This window comes from Ornithorhynchus anatinus, chromosome 7, assembly GCF_004115215.2.
Source record: "Ornithorhynchus anatinus isolate Pmale09 chromosome 7, mOrnAna1.pri.v4, whole genome shotgun sequence".
Lineage (NCBI taxonomy): Eukaryota > Metazoa > Chordata > Mammalia > Monotremata > Ornithorhynchidae > Ornithorhynchus > Ornithorhynchus anatinus.
The window spans coordinates 73,590,593-73,611,324 of NC_041734.1; the positions used below are offsets into that span (position 1 = coordinate 73,590,593).

A 20,732-nucleotide genomic window follows, 5' to 3' on the forward strand; every position below is an offset into this window, starting at 1 on the left:
TTAATAAATACCAGCATTATTATTATTATTACACATCATTAATAAAATAAATAGAATAATAAATATGTATATACACAAGTGTTGTGGGGCGGGGAGGGGGGTAGAGCAGAGGGAGGGAGTAGGGGTGATGGGGAGGGGGCGAGGAGCAGAGGAAAAGGGGGACTCAGTCTGGGAAAGCCTCCTGGAGGAGGTGAGCTGTCATTGAGAAGCAGCGTGGCTCAGTGGAAAGAGCATGGGCTTTGGAGTCAGGGTTCATGAGTTCGAATCCCAGCTCTGCCACTTGTCGGCTGTGTGACTGTGGGCAAGTCACTTAACTTCTCTGTGCCTCAGTTCCCTCATCTGTAAAATGGGGATTAAGACTGTGAGCCCCACGTGGGACAACCTGATTCCCCTATGTCTACCCCAGCGCTTAGAACGGTGCTCGGCACATAGTAAGCGCTTAACAAATACCAACGTTATTATTATTGAGCCCTTACTGTGGGCAGACCACTGCTGTCAGCATTCGTACAACCCAAGAGTTGATAGACATGATCTCTGCCCACAAGGAATTTACAGTCTAGAGCAGGAATTTACAGCAACGACAAGGGTCTTTCTTTATAAGTATGTGATGTTTTTCAGACTGACAATCTCACACTGACTCTTTCAGACTCGTAGTCATAGGTAAACTTCACGATCAGTGGCATGATACATGAGAAACAGCGTGGCTCAGTGGAAAGAGCCCGGGCTTGGGAGACAGAGGTCATGGGTTTGAATCCCAGTTGTGCCACTTGTCAGCTGTGTGACTGTGGGCAAGTCACTTAACTTCTCTGTACCTCAGTTACCTCATCTGTAAAATGGGGATTAAGACTGTGAGCCTCATGTGGGACAACCTGATGACCCTGTATCTACCCCAGTGCATAGAACAGGGCTCTCCACATAGTAAGCGCTTAACAAATACCAATATTATTATTATTATATATACAGTATATGCCACTGATACATATATAAACACATATATATTAATATAAGTATATGTTAGTAGTGTTTGCTGCGTGTCCTCTAAAATGCACCCTTTTTATTTGCTCTCGTATAAAGGAGTATACTATGGATCGATCAAGGCAAAGAAAGTAGTAGCTCAATTGTCTATTTTACTCCAAGCCAATGATAGTGGTTTTTAAGTTTGTGTAGCTAAGAATGTTTACGTTTTCTTTGACATTTTGGAAAAAAACAACAATGTTGATCCTGCAAGCCATATAACTGGATAGAGGTGTTACATTATAATGTAAAATAGAAGGGTGACAGTGCAGTGTTTACTAAATATTTTCCTAGAAGAGTGTTGAGCTGATTTCAGTTTTACGGATTTTTCTTTTCCATGTTTCTCACGGACCTCTCTCCGGTAATTTAAAGATGAGGTGATGGAAGGGAATTCATGATTTTAAAAGCCCTAGAAGACCCCTGAACAGTAGACTTTAGCTGGTCAGTCAACTGTATTTACTCCATATCTTCTAGACTCCTAGTTCGGTAAACAATTATGTAGTTGTTCAAGTGGTTCAAAATGTAGTCAATCAGTGATATTCATTGAGCACTTACTGTTTGCAGAACACTGTACTAAACAATGGAGGGAGTACAGCGCTGCAGAGTTGGAAGGAGGAGCTTGGATTGTAGAGGGGAAGCAGACATTTAAATAAATTCTGGATGTGTACATAACTGCTATGGGGCTGAGAGCAGGGTGAATATCAAGTGTTTGAAGGGTTGTGTGACTACGAAGGGAGAGGGAATAAGGGGAAGTGAGGGATTGGTTTGGGAAGGCCTCTTGGAGGAGATGTGATTTTTAGTCAGGCCTTCAAGGTGGGGAGAAAGGTGGTCTGTCTGACTGAAAAGGGGAGGGAGTTCTAGGACAGAGGGAAGATGTGGGACAGGGGTCAGTGGCGAGATAGTTGAGATCAAGGTACATTGAGTAGGTTGACAAGAGTAAAGGGTCAAGGGTCAGGAGGGGATCAAGGAGAGAATTTGAGGAGAAGCAGCATGGCGTAATGGATAGAGCATGGGCCTGGGATTCAGAAGGTCATGGGCTCTGCCACTTGTCTGCTGGTGTGACCTTGGGCAAGTCATGTCACTTCTCTGGGCCTCAGGTTCCTCATTTGTACAGTGGGGATTGAGATCATGAGCCCCATGTGGGACAGGGACCATGTCCGACCTGATTTGCTTGTACCCACCTCAGCGCTTAGTACAGTGCCTGGCACATAGTAAGCGCTTAACAAATACCGCAATTATTTTTAATTATTATTATTAAATGGTCACAGCTAACAGTGAATCAGCCAATCAGTGGTATTTATTGAGAATTTACTGTGTGTAGAGCACTGTGCTCAGTGTTGGGGAGAGTACAGTACAATAGAGTTTATAGACACATTTCCTGCCCAAAGGAGTTCATAGTATAGAAGGAGGAGCCAACAGTCTAGAGAGGAGCTTGGAAGCAGTGTGTCCTAGTGAGTTAAAGCATGGGCGTGGGAGCCAGAGAGCCCGGGTTCTAATTTCAGCTCTGTCATTTTTCTCTGTGACCTTGGACAAGTCACTTTAACTTCTGTGCCTCAGCTTCCTCAGTGATAAAATGGGAATCCAGTAGCTTCATTCATTCAATTCATTCATTCAGTCATATTTATTGAGTGCTTACTCTATACAAGGCACTGTAGTAATTGCTTAGAAGAGTACAGTATAACAACAAATAGAAACATTCCTGTCCCCAACGACCTCACAGTCTAGAGGGGGAGACAGACATTAATATAAATAAATAAATAGATAAATTACGTATGTATGCAGGTGTCTACATATGTGCCATGGGGATGGGAGGAAGGATGAATGAAAGAGAAAGTAAGAGTGATGCAGAAGCGAGGGGGAGAAGAGGAGAGGAGGGTCTTGTCAGGTAAGCTTTCCTGGAGGAAATGTACCTTTGGTAAGGTTTTGAAATGGGGGAGAGCAATGATCTGTCTGATATGAGGAGGGAGGGCATTCCAGGCCATAGGTAGGATGTGGGCGAGAGGTCGGCGGCGAGACAGATGAGATCGAGGTACAGTGAGAAGACGAGAATTAGAGGAATGAAGTGTGCAGACTGGGTTGTAGTAAGAGAGTAGCGAGGTGAGGTAGGAGGGGGCAAAGTGATTGCTTTAATGCCGATGGGTGAGTTTTTGTTTGATGCGGAGGTGGATGGGCAACCACTGGAGTTTCTTGAGGGGTGGGGAAAAGGCACCTGAGCGTTTCTGAAGGAAAATGATTTGGGCAGCAGAATGAAGTATGGACCGGAGTGGGGAGAGAAGGGAGGCAGGGAGGTCAGCGAGGAGGCTGATACAATAATCAGGGTGGGATAGGAGAAGTGCTTGCATTAATGTGTAAGCAATTTGGGCGAAGAAGAAGGGGTGGATTTTGGCGATGTTGTGAAGGTAGAACTGACAGGAAAACTGTTTTCCCTCCTAACTTAGACTGTGAGTCCCATGTGAGAGAGAGACTGTATTCAGCCTGATTAACTTGGTTCTACCCCAGCTCTTAGAACAGTACTTGACACATAGGAAACATTTAAATACCATAAAAAAATTAAATAAAGCTCAACAAGCTAAACAGAATGCCAGGCATCAAGATAGGTATAGAAAACAAAATGCAGAGCTTTAATCAGTCATATTTATTAAGCACTTATTGTGTGCAGAACACTAGACTAAGTGTTTGGGAGAGTGCAGTATAATAGAGTTGGTAATCAGTGAGTGGGTAATCTGCCCACAATGAGCTTACAGTCTCAAGGGAAAGATACGTTAATATAAATAGATAAAACTACAGTTATGTGTGTAAGTGCCGTGGGCCTGAGGGAGGGGTGAATAAAGGGTCCAAGTATAAGAGTGACGCAGAAGGGAGTGGGAGAAGAGGAAATGAGGGCCTAGTTGGGGAAGGCCCCTTGGAGGATTTGTGCCTTCAAAAAGACTTTGAAGATGGGGAGAGTCATTGTCTGTTGGATATGAAGGAGGAGGGAGTTTCAGGCCAAAGGCAGAATGTTGGTGAGGGGTCGGTGGCGAGGTAGACGAGATGGAGGTACAGTAAGTAGGTTGGCATTGGTGGAGCGGAGTGTGCAAGCTGGGTTCGAGTAGGAGAGTAGCAAGGTGAGCTAGGAAGGGGATGAGTCGACTGAATGCTTTAAAGCCGATGGCGAGAAGTTTTTGTTTGATGTGGAGGTGGGTGGGCAACCACTGGAGTTTTTCCCCAGGGTTTGGGCTGGGCCCCCGTTAGATAGTTCATACGCTTCTGGCCACCACATCTCAGGAAGGACATAGAATTAAAGAAAGTTCAGTTTTAAAAAAAAACAAATAATCATGGGGGCAGAGAAACTTCCAAACAAACAGACTGAAAAAAATTAGCGCTCTTCAATCTGGAAAGGCAAAGGCTAGAAAAGAAGAATCAATCAGTCGTGTTTACTCGGCGCAGAGCACCATACTAAGCGCTTAGCTATATTGTACTCACCTATCTGTGGGCACGTTTCCTGCCCACAATGAGTTTCCGGTCGAGAGGAACTGTCTGAAGTTGTCAGAAACTGAAAAGGTGAACCTGGAATTTCTCTTTATCAAATCCTTCAATACCAGAGTGAGAGGTCACTTACTGAACGTGGTAGGTTCAAAATTAACAAAAGGAAACAGTTTTATTCCCTCAGTGAGGGTAAGCACAGGGCCTTGTGCAGCCTGCAGAGTTTCAGTAGGCTTTGGTCAAGTTTAACGGCTGGGCGGCCCTTAGTGGGTTTACAAGAAGCAAGTTTTGGAAGTTTTGGAGGGGGACGTTAGGAACATTTGATTACTTGAGATGGGTGAGAGAGATCCGTGTACTATGCATTGTCCAAATGGGAGGTTAGGAATGTCATGAAGAATGTGGATGGATGTAAGGAGGAAACCCACAGTTTCCCTCCAAGCATCTTTCTTTGCCACTTTCAGGCATAGAATGCTAGATTGGGTAGACTTTCGGTCTGACCAGTAATGCAACTTCTTGTCTTTTTTTTGTCAATTAAACAAGACTCACATATAATTCCTAGTTGCTTCCAACTCTAAAGTCAAAGTCATTCAGGCACTTTTAAAGCATCCACCTAGAGCAGCCTTCCTTTCCGACTACACTTTTCCTCAAAAGACAAGGGGGAGAAGAGTGATCTATCAATCAGTCGATCAATCAGTTCTGTTTATTGAGTGCTTTCTGTGTGCAGAGCACTATACTAATTATTTGGGAGGATGCTATATAACAGAATTGGTGGACCTCTTACCTGTCCACAATAAGTTTATGGTCTAATATGGTAAAGGAAGCTTTCTAAATGGACTGATATAAAGATAGAAAGATGTTTAGGTCGTAGAAGTTAAAACTGTAAGCTTTTCCTTAGACTGTAAGCTCCTTGTGGGCAGAGTACATGTCAACCAGCTCTTTATACCATACGCTCCCAAGAGCTTAGTACAGTGTTCTGCACACAGTAAGCACTCAGTAAATACCATGGATCGACTAATTGACTTTTCTGACAAAATGAGATTTGAGAAGGCTTGAAAATAAAAAAGGTAGCAAGAGGAAGAACAAGTACAGTTCCAGATAGATGGGGCAATTTAGAAGAAAGTGACATTTTCTGGCCCCAGGAAAGAGCAGAAAATAGTAGAGAAGAGAACAATGATCTAACCTTGGGAAGTAGAAGTAATGTGGCCTAACAAAAAGAGGACAGGCCCAGAAGTCAGAGGAGCCAGTCCAATCTCAGTGCCATCACTTGCCTGCTGTGTGACCTTAGGCAAGTTGCTTAACTTCTCTTTCTTAGTTTCCCCAATTGTAAAATCCCATCCCGGGAGCCCCATGTAGGACAGGGACTCTGTCCAATTTGATTATCTTGTGTCTATCACCAACTCAAAGTACAGTGCGGGGCACAGAGTAAGTGCTTAACAAACACCAAACAAATCATTATTAGGCAGATTATGAAGAGCCCTGGAAAGGAGGAGCTTTTTTATTTTTATTTTTTTGGTACTTGGTAAGCACTTACTGTGTGCCAGCCACTGTACTAAGCACTGGGGTAGATACAAGCTAATCAGGTTGGACCCAGTCCCTGTCCCACATGGGACTCACAGTCTCAATCCTGATTTTACAGATGAGTTAACTGAGACTCAGAAAACTGAAGTAACTTGCCCACGTTCACACAGCAGACAAGTGGTGGGGCCGGGATTAGAACCCAGGTCCTCCTGACTCCCAGGCTCCTGCTCTATCCACTAGGCCATGCTTCTTCCTTTTAAGTTTGTTAGGGGTAGAAGATAGAGGAGACTCCTTAAAGTTCCTGGAGGATAGAAATTATCAGTCAGTGGTATTTTTTGAGCACTTATTGTGTACAGAGAATAGTACTAAGCGCTTGGAAGAGCACAATTCAACAGAATTGGTAGACACGTTCCCGGCCTACAACGAGCTGACAGAGTCCAGACAAATTTGCAGTGTAGTAACCACTGACTTCCTTTTAATGCTATAGAAATTAGAGGAGGGTCAAAATAAATACTCCTGGAGTTAGAAGGAAACTTCTGGGATTTGCTCTTACTCACCAGGAGGCAATCTGAAGTGATGCATGTGGTCCTATTACTACTACTAATAATAATGGTATTTGTTAAGCACATGTTGTGTGTCAAGCATTGTTCCCAGCTCTGAGGTAGATACAAGCTAATCAGGTTGGACAGTGCCTTTTCCACATGGGATTTACAGTCTTAATCCCCATTTTACAGATGAGGGAACTGAGATAGAGGGAAGCAAAGGGACTTGCTCAAGGTCACACAAGCAGACAAGTGGTGGACCTGGGATTAGAAGCCAGGTCCTTCACACACCCAGGTCCATGCTCTGTCCACTAGGCCATGGTATTTATTTGAGCGCTTACTATGTGCTTTCTTGAGTGCTTTGACTGTTCTGGTCCCACTTCAGGGTGGGGAAAGACGGTCGGACGAAGGAGGAGGGAGTCCTGATGCCATGAGCAGGGGCGTTTTGGTACGTTCACTGTACTGCCATCCCTCATTACAATGCTCTTTTAGTTCACTTTTGTGTTAGTTCTGTATTTCAATGTCAATCCCCCAGTCTAAACTGTAAGCTGCTTTTTTTTCTTTATTCTTTGCAAATGGTTAATGGTAAGCACTTATTATGTGCCAGTCACTGTTATAAGTGTTGGAGTAGATGCAAGATAACTAGGCCACATGCAGTCCCTGTCCCACTCGGGACTCACGGGTTTTTATCCTCCGAGGTAACTGAGCACCCAGGTCTTCTTGCTCCTAGGCTTGTGTTCTGCCTTCTATCCTATAGCCCTTGGGCCACATGATCCCATCAGAGTCGGTCCTGGAACTTTAGAATACTGAGGGAAGACCAAGGCCCGGGCTATAAACTACCTCTCTTTGGGTCCTGGATTGTAATATCACTTTGCCTAAGACTCCAGGAAGGAAGGCACAAGTCAGCAGCTGCGTTTGGGCGGGGATCATGTCTACCAACTCCACTGTATTGTACTCTCCCATTTAGTACAATGATTAGTACAGAGCTCTGCACACGGTAGGCGCTCAGTAAATACCACTGACTGATGGATTGATAGCTCTGTTGAAGTTTAATGCCAGTGTTTCTGACAAGACTCTCGCTTCAGTGAAAGCTATTTTTTTTGTTTACTTTGGCTCCCTTCCACTCCTCAACCTTTGACGTATTTTGACTCACTTTAATAATATGATTATTAATTGATTAAAGCCAATTTTGATTTAGCATTAGATCACGGCAAATCGATTGAGCACTGATAAGGACAGGTGGTCTTTATTATGTGAGGACAAGGTGACGTTTTACTTTTGAGATGTGAAAGAGAACACTGAAAATTAAATAGCTGCTTGTAGACTTGATTTTTTTATTGGAATATTTGCATTGTTTGATCACAGAACTATTCGTTGCATTTTTAATCACTTTTATCACATTTTTATTTTGTTTTGATAACATTTGGATCTTGAGCACATTAATATACTTTACATTATTTCCTATGAAATTAAAGCTTTTTTTGGTTCTCTTCTTTAATGGTATTTGTTAAGAGCTTACTATGTGCCAGGCTCTGTACTGATCGCTGGGGTAGATACAAGCTAATTAGTTTGGACTCGGTCCATGTCCCACATGGAGTTCACAGATTTAATCCACATTTTACAGAAGAAGTTAACTGAGGCACCAAGAAATTAAGTGACTTGTCTAGGGTCACACACCAGGCAAGTGGCGGATCCTGGATTTGAACCCAGGTCCTTTTGAATCCACTAGGCAATGCTGCTTCTCACAATGCTTTTTGTTTAGTGTCCTTTCACCTAACACTCAATTTTCATGGAAATACATAACTGGAGTATAGAAATAATTGCACAAATACTCTTCCTTCCATCGTCGTTCAGGCTACCAGTAATTTACCTCATCTTTCTGAGCAAATTGTTTGTCAACTTACTGCATTTTGCTGACCACTAGAAAGCTTTGTGAGGCTTAATTTTTTAGAGTTACCGTTCAAATACAGCATTTTTAAAGTGGAATCAGCACCACATGTCTATCAACAAATGCTCTTAAAGCATTTTATCATTACTTGAAGCATTTCTAAAATTGATGGTCCCAATAGTCAAAATGGAGAAAGTAACATTCCTTTCTTCCGTATTGTATTGAAAATCCAATCATTGCTACCGAGGGCAAGAATAGTTATGAAATCACATCATCATCATCATCATCATCAGTGGTATGTTTTAAATGCTTACCGTGTGCCAAGCGCTGTACTAAATGCTTGGGAGAGTACAATTCCACGGAGTTGACAGATTGTTCCTTGCGTGTTTGCCACCTGGCTAGGTTTTGAATTCAGGTTCAAAGTCAACATTCATTTTTTTGTGATGGAGCATTTATATTTTCTATCCCTTCATACAATACGTATTTGTAGACCACCTCATGGCTGGATCTGAAAAACCTCTGGTTAAAAGTCCCCAAATATAATTCTTGAAAGTACTAAAGGAAAGGTGTGTGTGCTTAATGTGTCGGGTTAGAGCCATTCCTAACCACGTAGACGCTTACAAACTATGCTCTTTTTTCATCTGTACAGAAGGGAAAACTTCTCATCTGTGTTTTTCGAAATTATAGTTGCAAGCTATATTTGAACCTTGCATATAAAGCGATGCCTAGATGAGTTAGTGGACTAGATTCCTTCAGTTGTGTTCTTTTCCTTCACACAAGGAGTTTTCACTGGGAAATTCCCGATTGAAGGGACGAGCGTGGCCTCGTGGATAGAGCACGGGCCTGAGAGTCAGAAGGACCTGAGTTCCAATCCTGGCTCCACCACTTGTCTTCTGTGTGACCTTGGGCAAGTCACTTCATTTCTCTGGGCCTCAGTTTCCTTATCTGTAAAATGAGGCATAACACTGTGAGCCCCATGTGGGACAGGGATCCTGTCCAACCTAATTAGCTTGTATCCACTCGAGCTCTCAGAACAGTGCTTGACATCTAGAAAGCATTTAACAAATATAATATTCATAGTAATGTGGTTTGGAGCTTTCAAAGTCTGTGAGCTCGGTGTGGGCAGGCAAAGTATCTGTTATATTGTTATGTTGTACGCTCCCAAGCGTTCAGTACAATACCCTACCCACAGTAAGCGCTCAATAATCCAATCGATTGATTAATCTATTCTCCAAAAAAGCAAATGAACCTAGCTTCAAGAATCACATGGATTCTACTGTTAAGAAAGGCATACTGCTTGGAGAAAAATTGGTTCTCATCTTCACACTGGAGAGAGATTGAAGAAATCTCATGCCTGTAAGACTTGGTATTATTGAGCATCCACTGTGGGCAGTACATTATACTCAACACTCAGTAAAGTACCAGAGAAGTATGATACCTTCTCTACCCACAAGGAGCTTATTCTTTCAATGATGCTGGAAGCCAGCTTGCAGTTAGTTGATGAAAAAAATGCTTGGTGATGTTTTGTTTCATGGTTTGTGTGGTTTATTATAACTGATTTTTGAGCAGAAGAAAAATAGTGATGAGGGTTAGGTAACTTGTTAGAAAAAGTGGCAGCATCCACATCTAGGTCTAACTGGAAGAATTTTTTTTTTTTTAACATCTATCACAAGAGGCTAGATTCTGTCAGTATCCAGAGGGTGTATTCAAGGACTGAATTCAGTTCTTATGGCATTCCTGGTCTCTTTGGCAAACACATTCTGCTGATGTGGATAATAAAGAATTAGAAAAATCTTTGTGCTACCACTAGGCCTCTACCTAGAGAGGGTTCAGGTATATTTAATTGGAAATTTTTACAAAAAGAAGAAGAAAAGATTACTAAAGGCTCATTAGGAAGTGTGGGGAATTATAAAAAGAATAAAGGAGCTTTTGATGTTTATGAACCAGTTCTTTGGATATTCCACAGCAGCTTTTCAATTTTATTTTTTTTGTTATAAAGACCTGCCACAGAGTTGGAGGAAAATTAAGAGTGACAAAGTCTTTTATGAAATATTCTTGGCTTGGTTGATTCCTATTGCACATAAAGTCCTCGGGACTGGATCTTCTGAAAACTCTGCATGAAATTTGACCTTGGCAACGGCGATGAGGCCATCCCTTTCCGTTAATACTCACGGTATAGAACGGAGCCACTGTTTCCAGAGAGTGTCTTTTGCAAGGCTCGACTGATTAAAATGATCCAACTGAAGGTTTTCACAAACATGTTACCTTCTTCTGGTCCCAAGTCTTCTAGTTTCTTAAAAGGCCTCGATCTCATTACTTAGTAAAAAACCTACCCCCCCAACCCGAGGAAAGGTGAAGCTAAAGTGTTCTACCAGCTACGTCATCCCACCTGGCTTTCGTCACCGTTAACTCTTTCCTCTGGTATTTTCCTAGACAATCCACTTCATCGTGATTCTGTGGTATTCCAGAAGAGTGCCGTCCTCGGGGCTGTCATTGATATGGTACAGAAGATTTAAAATCAGGTCTGCCTAGAGGATCAGAACTCTGTCGTGCAATTCCGAACTCGAATTTGTCTCATCCCATGTGGTTCATCGTTTGTTTGGTGTGTTTTTTTCTGTTTGTTTCCAGCTGATGTTCACAAGGAATAGAGTCACGTGATGTATGAAGGGAAACACATACACTTCTCTGAGGTTGACAATAAGCCCTTGTGCTCCTACAGTCCCAAACTCTGCAAGCAGCGACGACTCAACGGCTACGCCTTCTGTATCCGACACGTTCTGGAGGATAAGACTGCCCCCTTCAAGCAATGTGAATATGTGGCCAAGTACAACAGCCAACGCTGCACCAACCCAATCCCCAAGTCGGAGGATCGGAGGTAAGTGCTTGTCTGCTGCGTGACCTTGGGCAAGTCACCTCACTTCTCTGGGCCTCAGTACCCTCATCTGTAAAATGGGATTAAGTTGGTGAGCCCCATGTGGGATGTGGATGGTGTCTAACCTGATTAGCTTGTAACTACCCCAGGGCTTAGTACTGCCTGGCACATAGTAAGCACTTAACAGATACCATTTAAAAAAAAAAAAGGTTCAGATGGCTCTTGGAAATTAGGTGTGTGCTTCAACAGCTTGAAGAGGATTGGATTTCAGTGGTGAGGGTTCAATTTTTATTTTAAATGGGGAGGAATTTGAGATCTTGGGTGTCAGAATCCATAAATGTTTCCTGTTCATCATCATCATCATCATTATTATTATTATCACCATTATTATCATTAATAACATAGTGATGACAATAAAATAATGATAGTGATATTTACCAAGCACTGGGGTAAATATTAATAATAATAATGGTACTTGCTAAGTACACTGTTCTAAGCTTTGAGGTAGATACAAGCAAATCAGGGTGGACACAGTCTCTGTCCCACATGGAGCTCACAGTCTTGATCCCCATTTAACAAATGAGGTAACTGAGGTCCAGAGGCGTTGAGTGACTTGCCCAAGGTCACACGGCAGACGTGTGGTGGGGCCGGGATTAGAACCCAGGTCCTTCTGACTCCCACGCCCGTGCTCTATCCATTGAGCCACGCTGCAATCTAAGTAGGTTGGCTGCAATCCCTGACCCTGCAAGGGCTCACACTCGAAGTGGGAGGGAGAATAGGTGTGTTACTCCCATTTTACAGATGAAGAATCTGAAGCATTGAGAAGTTTAGTGACTTGCCAAGGTCACCCAACAGGGGAATGATGGAGCTGGGAGTAGAACCCAGGTCTCCTGACCCCTAAGCCGTTACTCTTTCCACTAGACCATTTTGAGACCCACTTCTTGGGGAGGAAAAAGGAGTTGTCAAAGAGACACTTATAAAACATGTTTGATTTTTGATTGAGGGATGCCTTTGTCTTCAGAAGTTTATGTACAACCAGAATTGCAAATGAATTTTAACTGCTTGGGGTGGGTGTTCCCAAGTGGAGAGCTGTCTGATAAAGACTGTCCCCTGAAATTTCCACCATTTCTTTAACTGAGGAAAATAAAGCCTAAACAATGTGGTATAATAAGGTTCAGTCACCAAGTGGTGGTCAAGAGTTTCCTCTGGGGTTGAAAGGTAGTTATAGGGTAGAGATTTATCAGGTGTCTCTGCAGCTTTGAAGATTTTAGAGGAACTCTGTAGAGCAAACATCAAAAGCAGTACTTTTGGACATTATTTCTCAACCCAACCTCTCACCTTTTTAAAACGGGAAAGATGAGTGACATGCCTAGTTTTCAGTAGGCATCCTGTAGCGAGAGATGCATTCCTGCAAAACTTTTCATTAAGGAAAGCTCGCATACCAAACGTATGCATATATGCTTTGTACCGTGTCATGTTCACTTGATACTCCCCTTTTCTCGACCTCTAAGGATTGAGTTTCATTTTTTAAAGCGTAAATTTGCCCATAGTGCTTGCCAGAGACAAGGTCCTTTAGTAAAATGGGCCATCGACGGAATGTGTTTATAAAACAAGATTGTGCAGAACTTGGGTGCCGGAAGAAAAGAACTACGGGCCTCTGATTGCTCATATTCTTAGGTGAATTTCCATAATGTTCTCTACTTGCTTCACCAGTTCCTCTGTTGTTTGAGGAACAGTTGGCCCCACTGTAGATTATTACCTGGTACACCTGGTTCTGTCAGAATTTGTGTTTTCACTACCCGTTTTGGCAAGAATGTTGTAAAGTAATTAGGGAACGGTCTTTTCGGCACTGCAAACCTGTTTGGCTAAAGCGAGCTGTGGTTCTAGAAGAATGTCCCCGAGTGTGACATGGACACCGGGAATGCTCCAGTACTTTATTATTATCATTATTAATTCATTCAATCATATTTATTGAGCGCTTACTGTGTGCAGAGCACTGTACTAAGCTCTTGTGAGAGAACAGTATAACAATAAACAGACACATTCCCTGTCCATGACAGCTTACAGTCTAGAGGATGAGTTTACGGTCTAGAGTCCAGTGCAGTCTAATAACACAGTCTAATATTTAGAGTGTAGTAATAATAATAGTATTTGATATGCACTTACTTTGTGCCAAGCACAGTGCTAAGCTCTGGGGTAAATGCAAACTAATCAGGTTGGACATAGTCCCTGTCTCACTGCTCACTGACCTAAAATTTTATTTTGGGGAGGGGGTTGCAAGAAGACGACCTCCACTTTTTTCGAAGAACTGAGTGTCCTTCATTTCAGACTAAGGAGATGTGGGCAAGTGAGGGAAAACTTACCTATTTTCCAAAAATTTGCTGCTCCCCTGAGCAGAGCATTTCAGGCCATAACTTAAATCCTCACTCATCAGTATTGTTCTTCAAGAGCTGGCTTAAGATGGCAGAACAAACCTCCTCAACTGCTCCCTGGTCGTACCCCATTCCTCCCTCTAAAGAGCAAATGAAAACTCAATTCATAAAGGTCAGGGCCCCACTCACCTGCAGATATGGAAAGGACGGGAATTTAAAGCTGAAAAAGTTCAGGTGAACTTTCCCAGAACCGTTAGGGTGCGCTCAACAGCAAGGTGTAAATTATAGGGCCAAGTGTGAAATAATTTGTGTAAAATGAAACCCCATAAAAATGTGTGTAGTATAAAGGTGGTGATTTGGGAGTACACTTCTTTGGAATTACTAATTAGCACTTCAGACTTCAAATTACAATGCCAGAGAGCTAAGCAACTGGTTAGTGAGCAAAGGAATCAGATTTTTATTTTAGGTGAGAGAGCAGTCTACAGATTGGACTAAATTTGCCCAGTAGAATTGGGTTTTTTAGATTAGGAAGACTTCTCAAAACGATGGCCTTCTAGAATATGGAGAAGCAGAGATGACTTTCTTCGATGAAGTCCCACTTTATACTTTACAAGCAGAATTGCCCATCCATCAATCGATGCTGTTTATTGAGCGCTTACCGTGTGCAGAGGACTGTACTAAGCTCTTGGGAGAGTATAGTACAACAGAATTAACAGACACGATCCCTGCTCACGTAACGCCTGGGTCAGGAAGAAATATCCTGAAGAAGAAGGCCCAAGGAGGCAAGTGAAGAAGGACATGGGGGACCTATGCAGCATTCACTGAGCACCACACACACACACTTTACACACACACTTGCTCCCTAAAGGTGGCATCTTGGCATGGAATGGTAGCAACCGAAACAGCGTAAAAGACACACTCCTTACTCCACCACCACCATTTTGGCTGCTACGGATGGAAGCTAAAGAGTCAATCGTATTTATTGAGTGCATACTGTGTAGAGAGCACTGTACTAAGCGCTTGGGAGGGTCTTATGCCGTCGAGTCATTTCTGACCCAAAGTGACTCCATGGACACATCTGTCCCAGAACACCTACTCTCCATCTGCCGTCATTCTGGCAGTATATCTGTAGTTTTCTTGGTAAAAATACGGAAGTGGTTTACCATAGCCTTCTTCCGCGCAGTCAACTTGAATCTCCGCCCTCGACTTTCTCCCATGCTGCTGCTGCCCAGCACAGGTGAGTTTTGACTTGTGGCACGTTGCCTTCCACGCGCTAGCCACTGACTAAGCTAGGAATGGAAAGGTTGGCCTCTGCTTGACTCTCCCTCCCATAGCTGAGACTGGTAGAGTAGTGGAAATTCTCCAGGTGCCATCCTGAGAGGTGGCTTGGGAGAGGCTTGGGAAGTTACACTGTAACAATATAACAGACACATTCTCTGCCCACAGAGAGCCTACAATCTAGAGGAGGACAAAGTAATAGAAATACATCAAATTACAGATAAGTACAGAGTGGTCGCTGGCTGCTGCTACGGCAACAACAGCGTAAATTCCAGTTTTCATCTCCAGTGGGCACGATGGCGACAGCAGTGGCGGTGCAGTTTTCGGTCCTTCCTGTTCCCGCCACTCCCGGATTCTTGGGTCCTGGCAGAAGGGCTAATGCCAGAGAGGGAGTTAGTGACCATGGTGCTCGTGTTAGCTGCAGCTGGAGTTTTCATTCTCATCTGCCTTGCTGCTGCCGCTCTGTATCTTTCCTGGGCTCTTCAGAGGGCTGGCATCTCCTGGGAAGTGGAGAGACAGCAGGAGAAGCAGATAAGAATGGAAACTCTGTGCCGTCATCCTGACCATCTGGATCAAGAACCTCTTTCCATCACCCATCTGGCCACCGACGCAGGTCCGGGGGGTCAGTAACCCCAATACAATTTATTTCTAGATCACACAAAAACACGAAACCCACACACGTGCTTTCTGTAGATAAGGTGAGTCAAAAGTACCCATACGCTTCCTATATAAAGTATTATTCAGGACATTCCTACATAAAAATGCAAATACATTTCCCTTATTTACTTGTCGCAGGACACTGTGAAGGTCACCCAGGTCAGCCTAGGAATCAAAAGCCACGTATACCAGTTTCATGTTTGTTGAAACATTGGTGCCAAAAACAAAGCAGCTTTATCATCTGCCGTTTGAGTGCTCAGGGCCTTTTGATTCCCTCCGTATGATGTTATCTTCAAATCAAATTCAACATTGAAGCATATACCCATGTTGGATTTCTCTCCTGGGGCCGTCGACTCTCTGGCGTCCTTATTAGAGAAGATGAATTAAAATGAAAGTCCATATCTCCCCCAATAATACCAATGTTGTGTTCAGAAGACTAGTTTCCTCCTTTTAGGCAAGAATGGCAAGAGCAAATAGATCTGATGTGAAGTCAGGCACTTACTACTACAGGGCTTCACACTTGGAAGGTGCTCAGGAGATACTCCCCATTGATGAACTGAGGAGCATGATAAGCCCACTTGTGTTTTAGCAAGTATTAATTCATAAATCTTTGCAAAATGGGACTGGCCCAAACCAGAAGTTCTGGGTCATTTTTGCTTTAATCTGTTTTTCATTTCTAGTAATAATAATAATCATTCTGGTGTTGGTTAAGTGCTTGTTTCATGGCCAGCCCTCTCCTAAGCACTGGAGTAGATACAAGTTAATAGGTAGCACACAGTCCCCATCCCATACAGAGCCCACACTCTATGTAGGAGAGAGAGAGAGCAGGTATTGAATCCCCATTTTGCAGATGAGGAAACAGGCATTGAGAAATTGACTTTCTAAAAAGGGGTATTTGTTAAGCACTTACTAAATGCCAGACACTGTACTAAATGCTGGGGTATATACAAGCTCATCAGGTTGGACTCAGTCCCTGTCTCACATGAGACTCACCATCTTAATCCCCATTTTACAGATGAGGTAACTGAAACCCATAGAAATTAAGTGACTTTCCCGAGGTCACACAGGCAAAAGGCAAAACCAAAATTAGAATCCAGGTCCTCTGACACAGAGGTCCAGGCTCTTTCTACTAAGTCACACTGCTTCTATTGATTCTCAGTGGTTCTAGATTTCCTTCAGATTCCAATAAATTTGAGTGTGAATTTACTATAAAATTAAGCAAATTCATGAGGAAATTTCTTTTGGATTAGCCAGCGATTCTCAGCCAGATTCATGCAGTAATTTGCCAAAATGTTTTTAAAGTAATATTTAAGGAGGGCAACATGATACTTGCTTGACCACATTTGTTGACATATTTCATTTGAAGGACTAATGAATTCTGTCGGTAACTTAATATCTTAAAACATTGATGAGGTACTAGTACTGCTAATAATATACATTTTAAAAATTTGCTTTCATTTGGATGAAAATCGTCCATTGAACAGTTTGATCAGTTCTATATTACTGGAGTGTCTTGGGCAAGCCTCTTGGTTTCCCTTGGAATAGATTAATGAAGCCAGATAGATGAAGCCTCAGGGTGACACACAAGCTACCATGGCTCCCAGTCCTTTTCTGAACTACCTTTTCTTTCATTCATTCAGTCAGTCATTTAGCTGTATTTATTGAGTGCTTATTGCAGGCAAAGCATTGTTCTAAGCGCTTGGGAGAGTACACTGTAACAGTAACCAGATACATTCCCTGTCCGCAACGAGCTTACACAAATAAAGAGGCATATATATCTTTAAATTATATATTATAAATTATTTATAATTTTGTCTGTCTCCCCCTCTAGGGTGTAAGCTCGTTATGAGCAGGGAATATGTCCACTAATTCTGTCTTAATGTACTCTCCCAAATGCCTAGTCTGGTGCTCTGCACGTAATAAGTGCTCAATAAATACCACTGATCAATTAATTACAGGTGAGGTGCTCAAGTTCAGCCCAGCAGGGGTTGCTGCTGTGTGACCCTGGGCAAGTCACTTCACTTCTCTGGGCCTCAGTTCCGTCATCTGTAAAATGGGGATTAAAACTTGTGAGACCCATGTGGGATGGGGACTGTGTGCACCCTGATTTGCTTGTATCTATCCCAGTGCTTAGAACAGTGCTTGGCATGTAGTAAGCACTTCATAAGTACCATAATTACTATTATTATTCCTGGCCCAGGTCGCCCCTTCCGATCCTCATGGCCTGTTGGGACCCGACTCCATGTGGCCATTGGGGGACCACTGGGGTCCCCCAACTCAGCAGTGGTGTAAGCTCGTTGAGGTCAGGGAACGTGTCCTCTCATTCCGTCATATACATTCCTGGCTGTCCATCTTTAAAGGGTCTTAAAGCCCCAGTGAGCTGAGGCAAGCAAGGTGGGACAAAGGAGAAGCAGGAGGCCAGGGATAATCTATCATTACATCACTGAGTTGGTTGCAATTGGAATTGCCAGCTTTGCCCAAATGGTAGTCAGCCCCAATAATCAAAAATTCATTCATTCAATCATATTTATGGAACACTTACTGCGTGCAAAGCACTGTACTCAGCGCTTGGGAGAGAACCCTATAACAACAGACATATTCTCTGTCCCAAGCTCTCAGTTCAGTGCTCTGCCCATAGTAAACGCTCAGTAAGTACCATTAACTGATTGATCGATTAGGTAGGAGAAGAGGTGGGGTGCCCACGTGATCAGCCAAAGCTGAGAGCTGGGCTGGGGTCCCGGATGGAGCAGCGCCCGTCTCCATCCCCCAGGAGCCGGGGTACAACCTCGTAGCTTCTTCCGCTGCTTCAGCGGAAGTGGGAAGGGTGGCCGGAATAATAACCGGGCTCATAAGAGTTGTTAATTATTATTGCAGTAGCTAGGTTGCGGCCATTTTTGGAGCATACATCTGCCAAAAGATAATTAAAGGTGCAAATTGATAACAATTCATAGCTGTGAAATTCCCACTTAATTAAAAGCTCAGCTGATTTATATGGCACTATGGGGAATTAGTTAAAAAAAAAACACAACAAAACAAAATAAAAACCATGGGTAGAAAGCACCTCAACCACAGATGAGTTAGACTTAGCCTCAACTAGCATGCAGAACAGACTCTTGGAAATGGATCAGCAGCAAGTCCAAATAATTCAGCCTTGCTGGTGTGCGTGGGTGTCGACATCCAAAATCATTAGGGCTGAGTGATCAATTTGAGTTTTTTCTCCTCTCCTCCTCCTGGCTGTCCATCTTTAAAGGGTCCTAAAGCCCCGGTGAGCTGAGGCAAGCAAGGTGGGACGAAGGAGAAGCAAGAGGCCAGGGATAATCTATCATTACATCACTGAGTTGCTTGCAGTTGGAATTGCCAGCTTTGCCTAAATGGTAGCCCCAATAATCAAAAATTCATTCATTCAATCATATTTATGGAGCACTTACTTCGTGCAAAGCACTGTACTTAGCGCTTGGGAGAGTACCCTATAACAACAAACACATTCTCTGTCCCCAACAGAAATGCTAATTATGCTATTTGTCAAGCACTTACTATGTGTCAAGCATTCATTCATTCATTCAATAGTATTTATTGAGCGCTTACTATGTGCAGAGCACTGTACTAAGCGCTTGGAATGAACAAGTCGGCAACAGATAGAGACAGTCCCTGCCGTTTGACGGGCTTACGGTCTGATCGGGGGAGACGGACAGACGAGAACAATGGCGATAAATAGTCGAGGGGAAGAACATCTCGTAAAAACAATGGCGACTAAATAGAATCGAGGCGATGTACATTTCATTAACAAAATAAATAGGGTAATGAAAATATATACAGTTGAGCGGATGAGTACGGTGCTGAGGGGACGGGAAGGGAGGGGGGAGGAGCAGAGGGAAATGGGGGGAAAAGAGGGTTAAGCTGCGGAGAGGTGAAGGGGGGATGGTAGAGGGAGTAGAGGGAGAAGAGAAGCTCGGTCTGGGAAGGCCTCTTGGAGGAGGTGAGTTTTAAGTAGGGTTTTGAAGAGGGGAAGAGAATCAGTTTGGCGGAGGTGAGGAGGGAGGGCGTTCCGGGACCGCGGGAGGACGCGGCCCGGGGGTCGACGGCGGGATGGGCGAGACCGAGGGACGGTGAGGAGGTGGGCGGCAGAGGAGTGGAGCGTGCGGGGTGGGCGGTAGAAAGAGAGAAGGGAGGAGAGGTAGGAAGGGGCAAGGTGATGTAGAGCCTCGAAGCCTAGAGTGAGGAGTTTTTGTTTGGAGCGGAGGTTGATAGGCAACCACTGTAGTTGTTCAAGAAGGGGAGTGACATGCCCAGATCGTTTCTGCAGGAAGATGAGCCGGGCAGCGGAGTGAAGAATAGACCGGACCGGGGCGAGAGAGGAGGAAGGGAGATCAGAGAGAAGGCTGACACAGTAGTCTAGCCGGGATATAACGAGAGCCCGTAGCGGTAAGGTAGCCGTTTGGGTGGAGAGGAAAGGGCGGATCTTGGCGATATTGTAGAGGTGAAACCGGCAGGTCTCGGTAACGGATAGGATGCGTGGGGTGAACGAGAGAGACGAGTCCAGGATGACACCGAGATCGCGGGCCCGAGAGACGGGAAGGACGGTCATGCCATCCACGGTGATAGGGAAATCTGGGAGAGGACCGGGTTCGGGAGGGAAGATGAGGAGCTCAGTCTCACTCATGTTGAGTTTTAGGTGGCGGGCCGACATCCAGGTGGAGACGTCCCGGAGGCGGGAGGAGATGCGAGCCCGAAAGGAGGGGGAGAGGACAGGGGCGGAGATGTAGATCTGCGTGTCATCTGCGTAGAGATGGTAGTCAAAGCCATGAGAGCGAATGAGTTCACCAGGGAGTGAGGGTAGAGTGAGAGTAGAGTGTAGCACTGTAGTGAGCTCTGGGGTAGATGCAGATAAGCATGTTAGGCACTGTCCCTGTCCCACATGGGGCCCACGGTCTTAGTAGAAGGGAGAACAGGAATCAAACCCCTGTTTTACTGATGTGCAAACCCGAAGCATAGAGAAGTTAGGTGACTTGCCCAAGGTCACAGAGCAGGCAAGTGGTGGAGCTGGTATTAAAACCTAGGTCCTCTGACCCTTGGGCTGTGCTCTTTCTACTAGGTCCTGCTGCTTCCCAATATGGCGTTTCGGCAGGGGA

General features: G+C 44.0%; 1 protein-coding gene across 1 annotated transcript in view; it reads left to right on the top strand.

Annotated features, from left to right (window-relative positions):
• Window positions 1–10,856: 10,856 nt before the first annotated feature.
• INO80D (INO80 complex subunit D) overlaps window positions 10,857–20,732 on the top strand; it is a 61,166-nt gene continuing 51,290 nt past the window's right edge. The window contains exons 1-2 of the mRNA XM_029068686.2: window positions 10,857–10,946; window positions 11,053–11,299. Coding sequence (XP_028924519.1) covers window positions 11,082–11,299 — 218 coding nt within the window. The 5' untranslated portion in view covers window positions 10,857–10,946; window positions 11,053–11,081. The remainder of the gene's footprint in view (window positions 10,947–11,052; window positions 11,300–20,732) is intronic.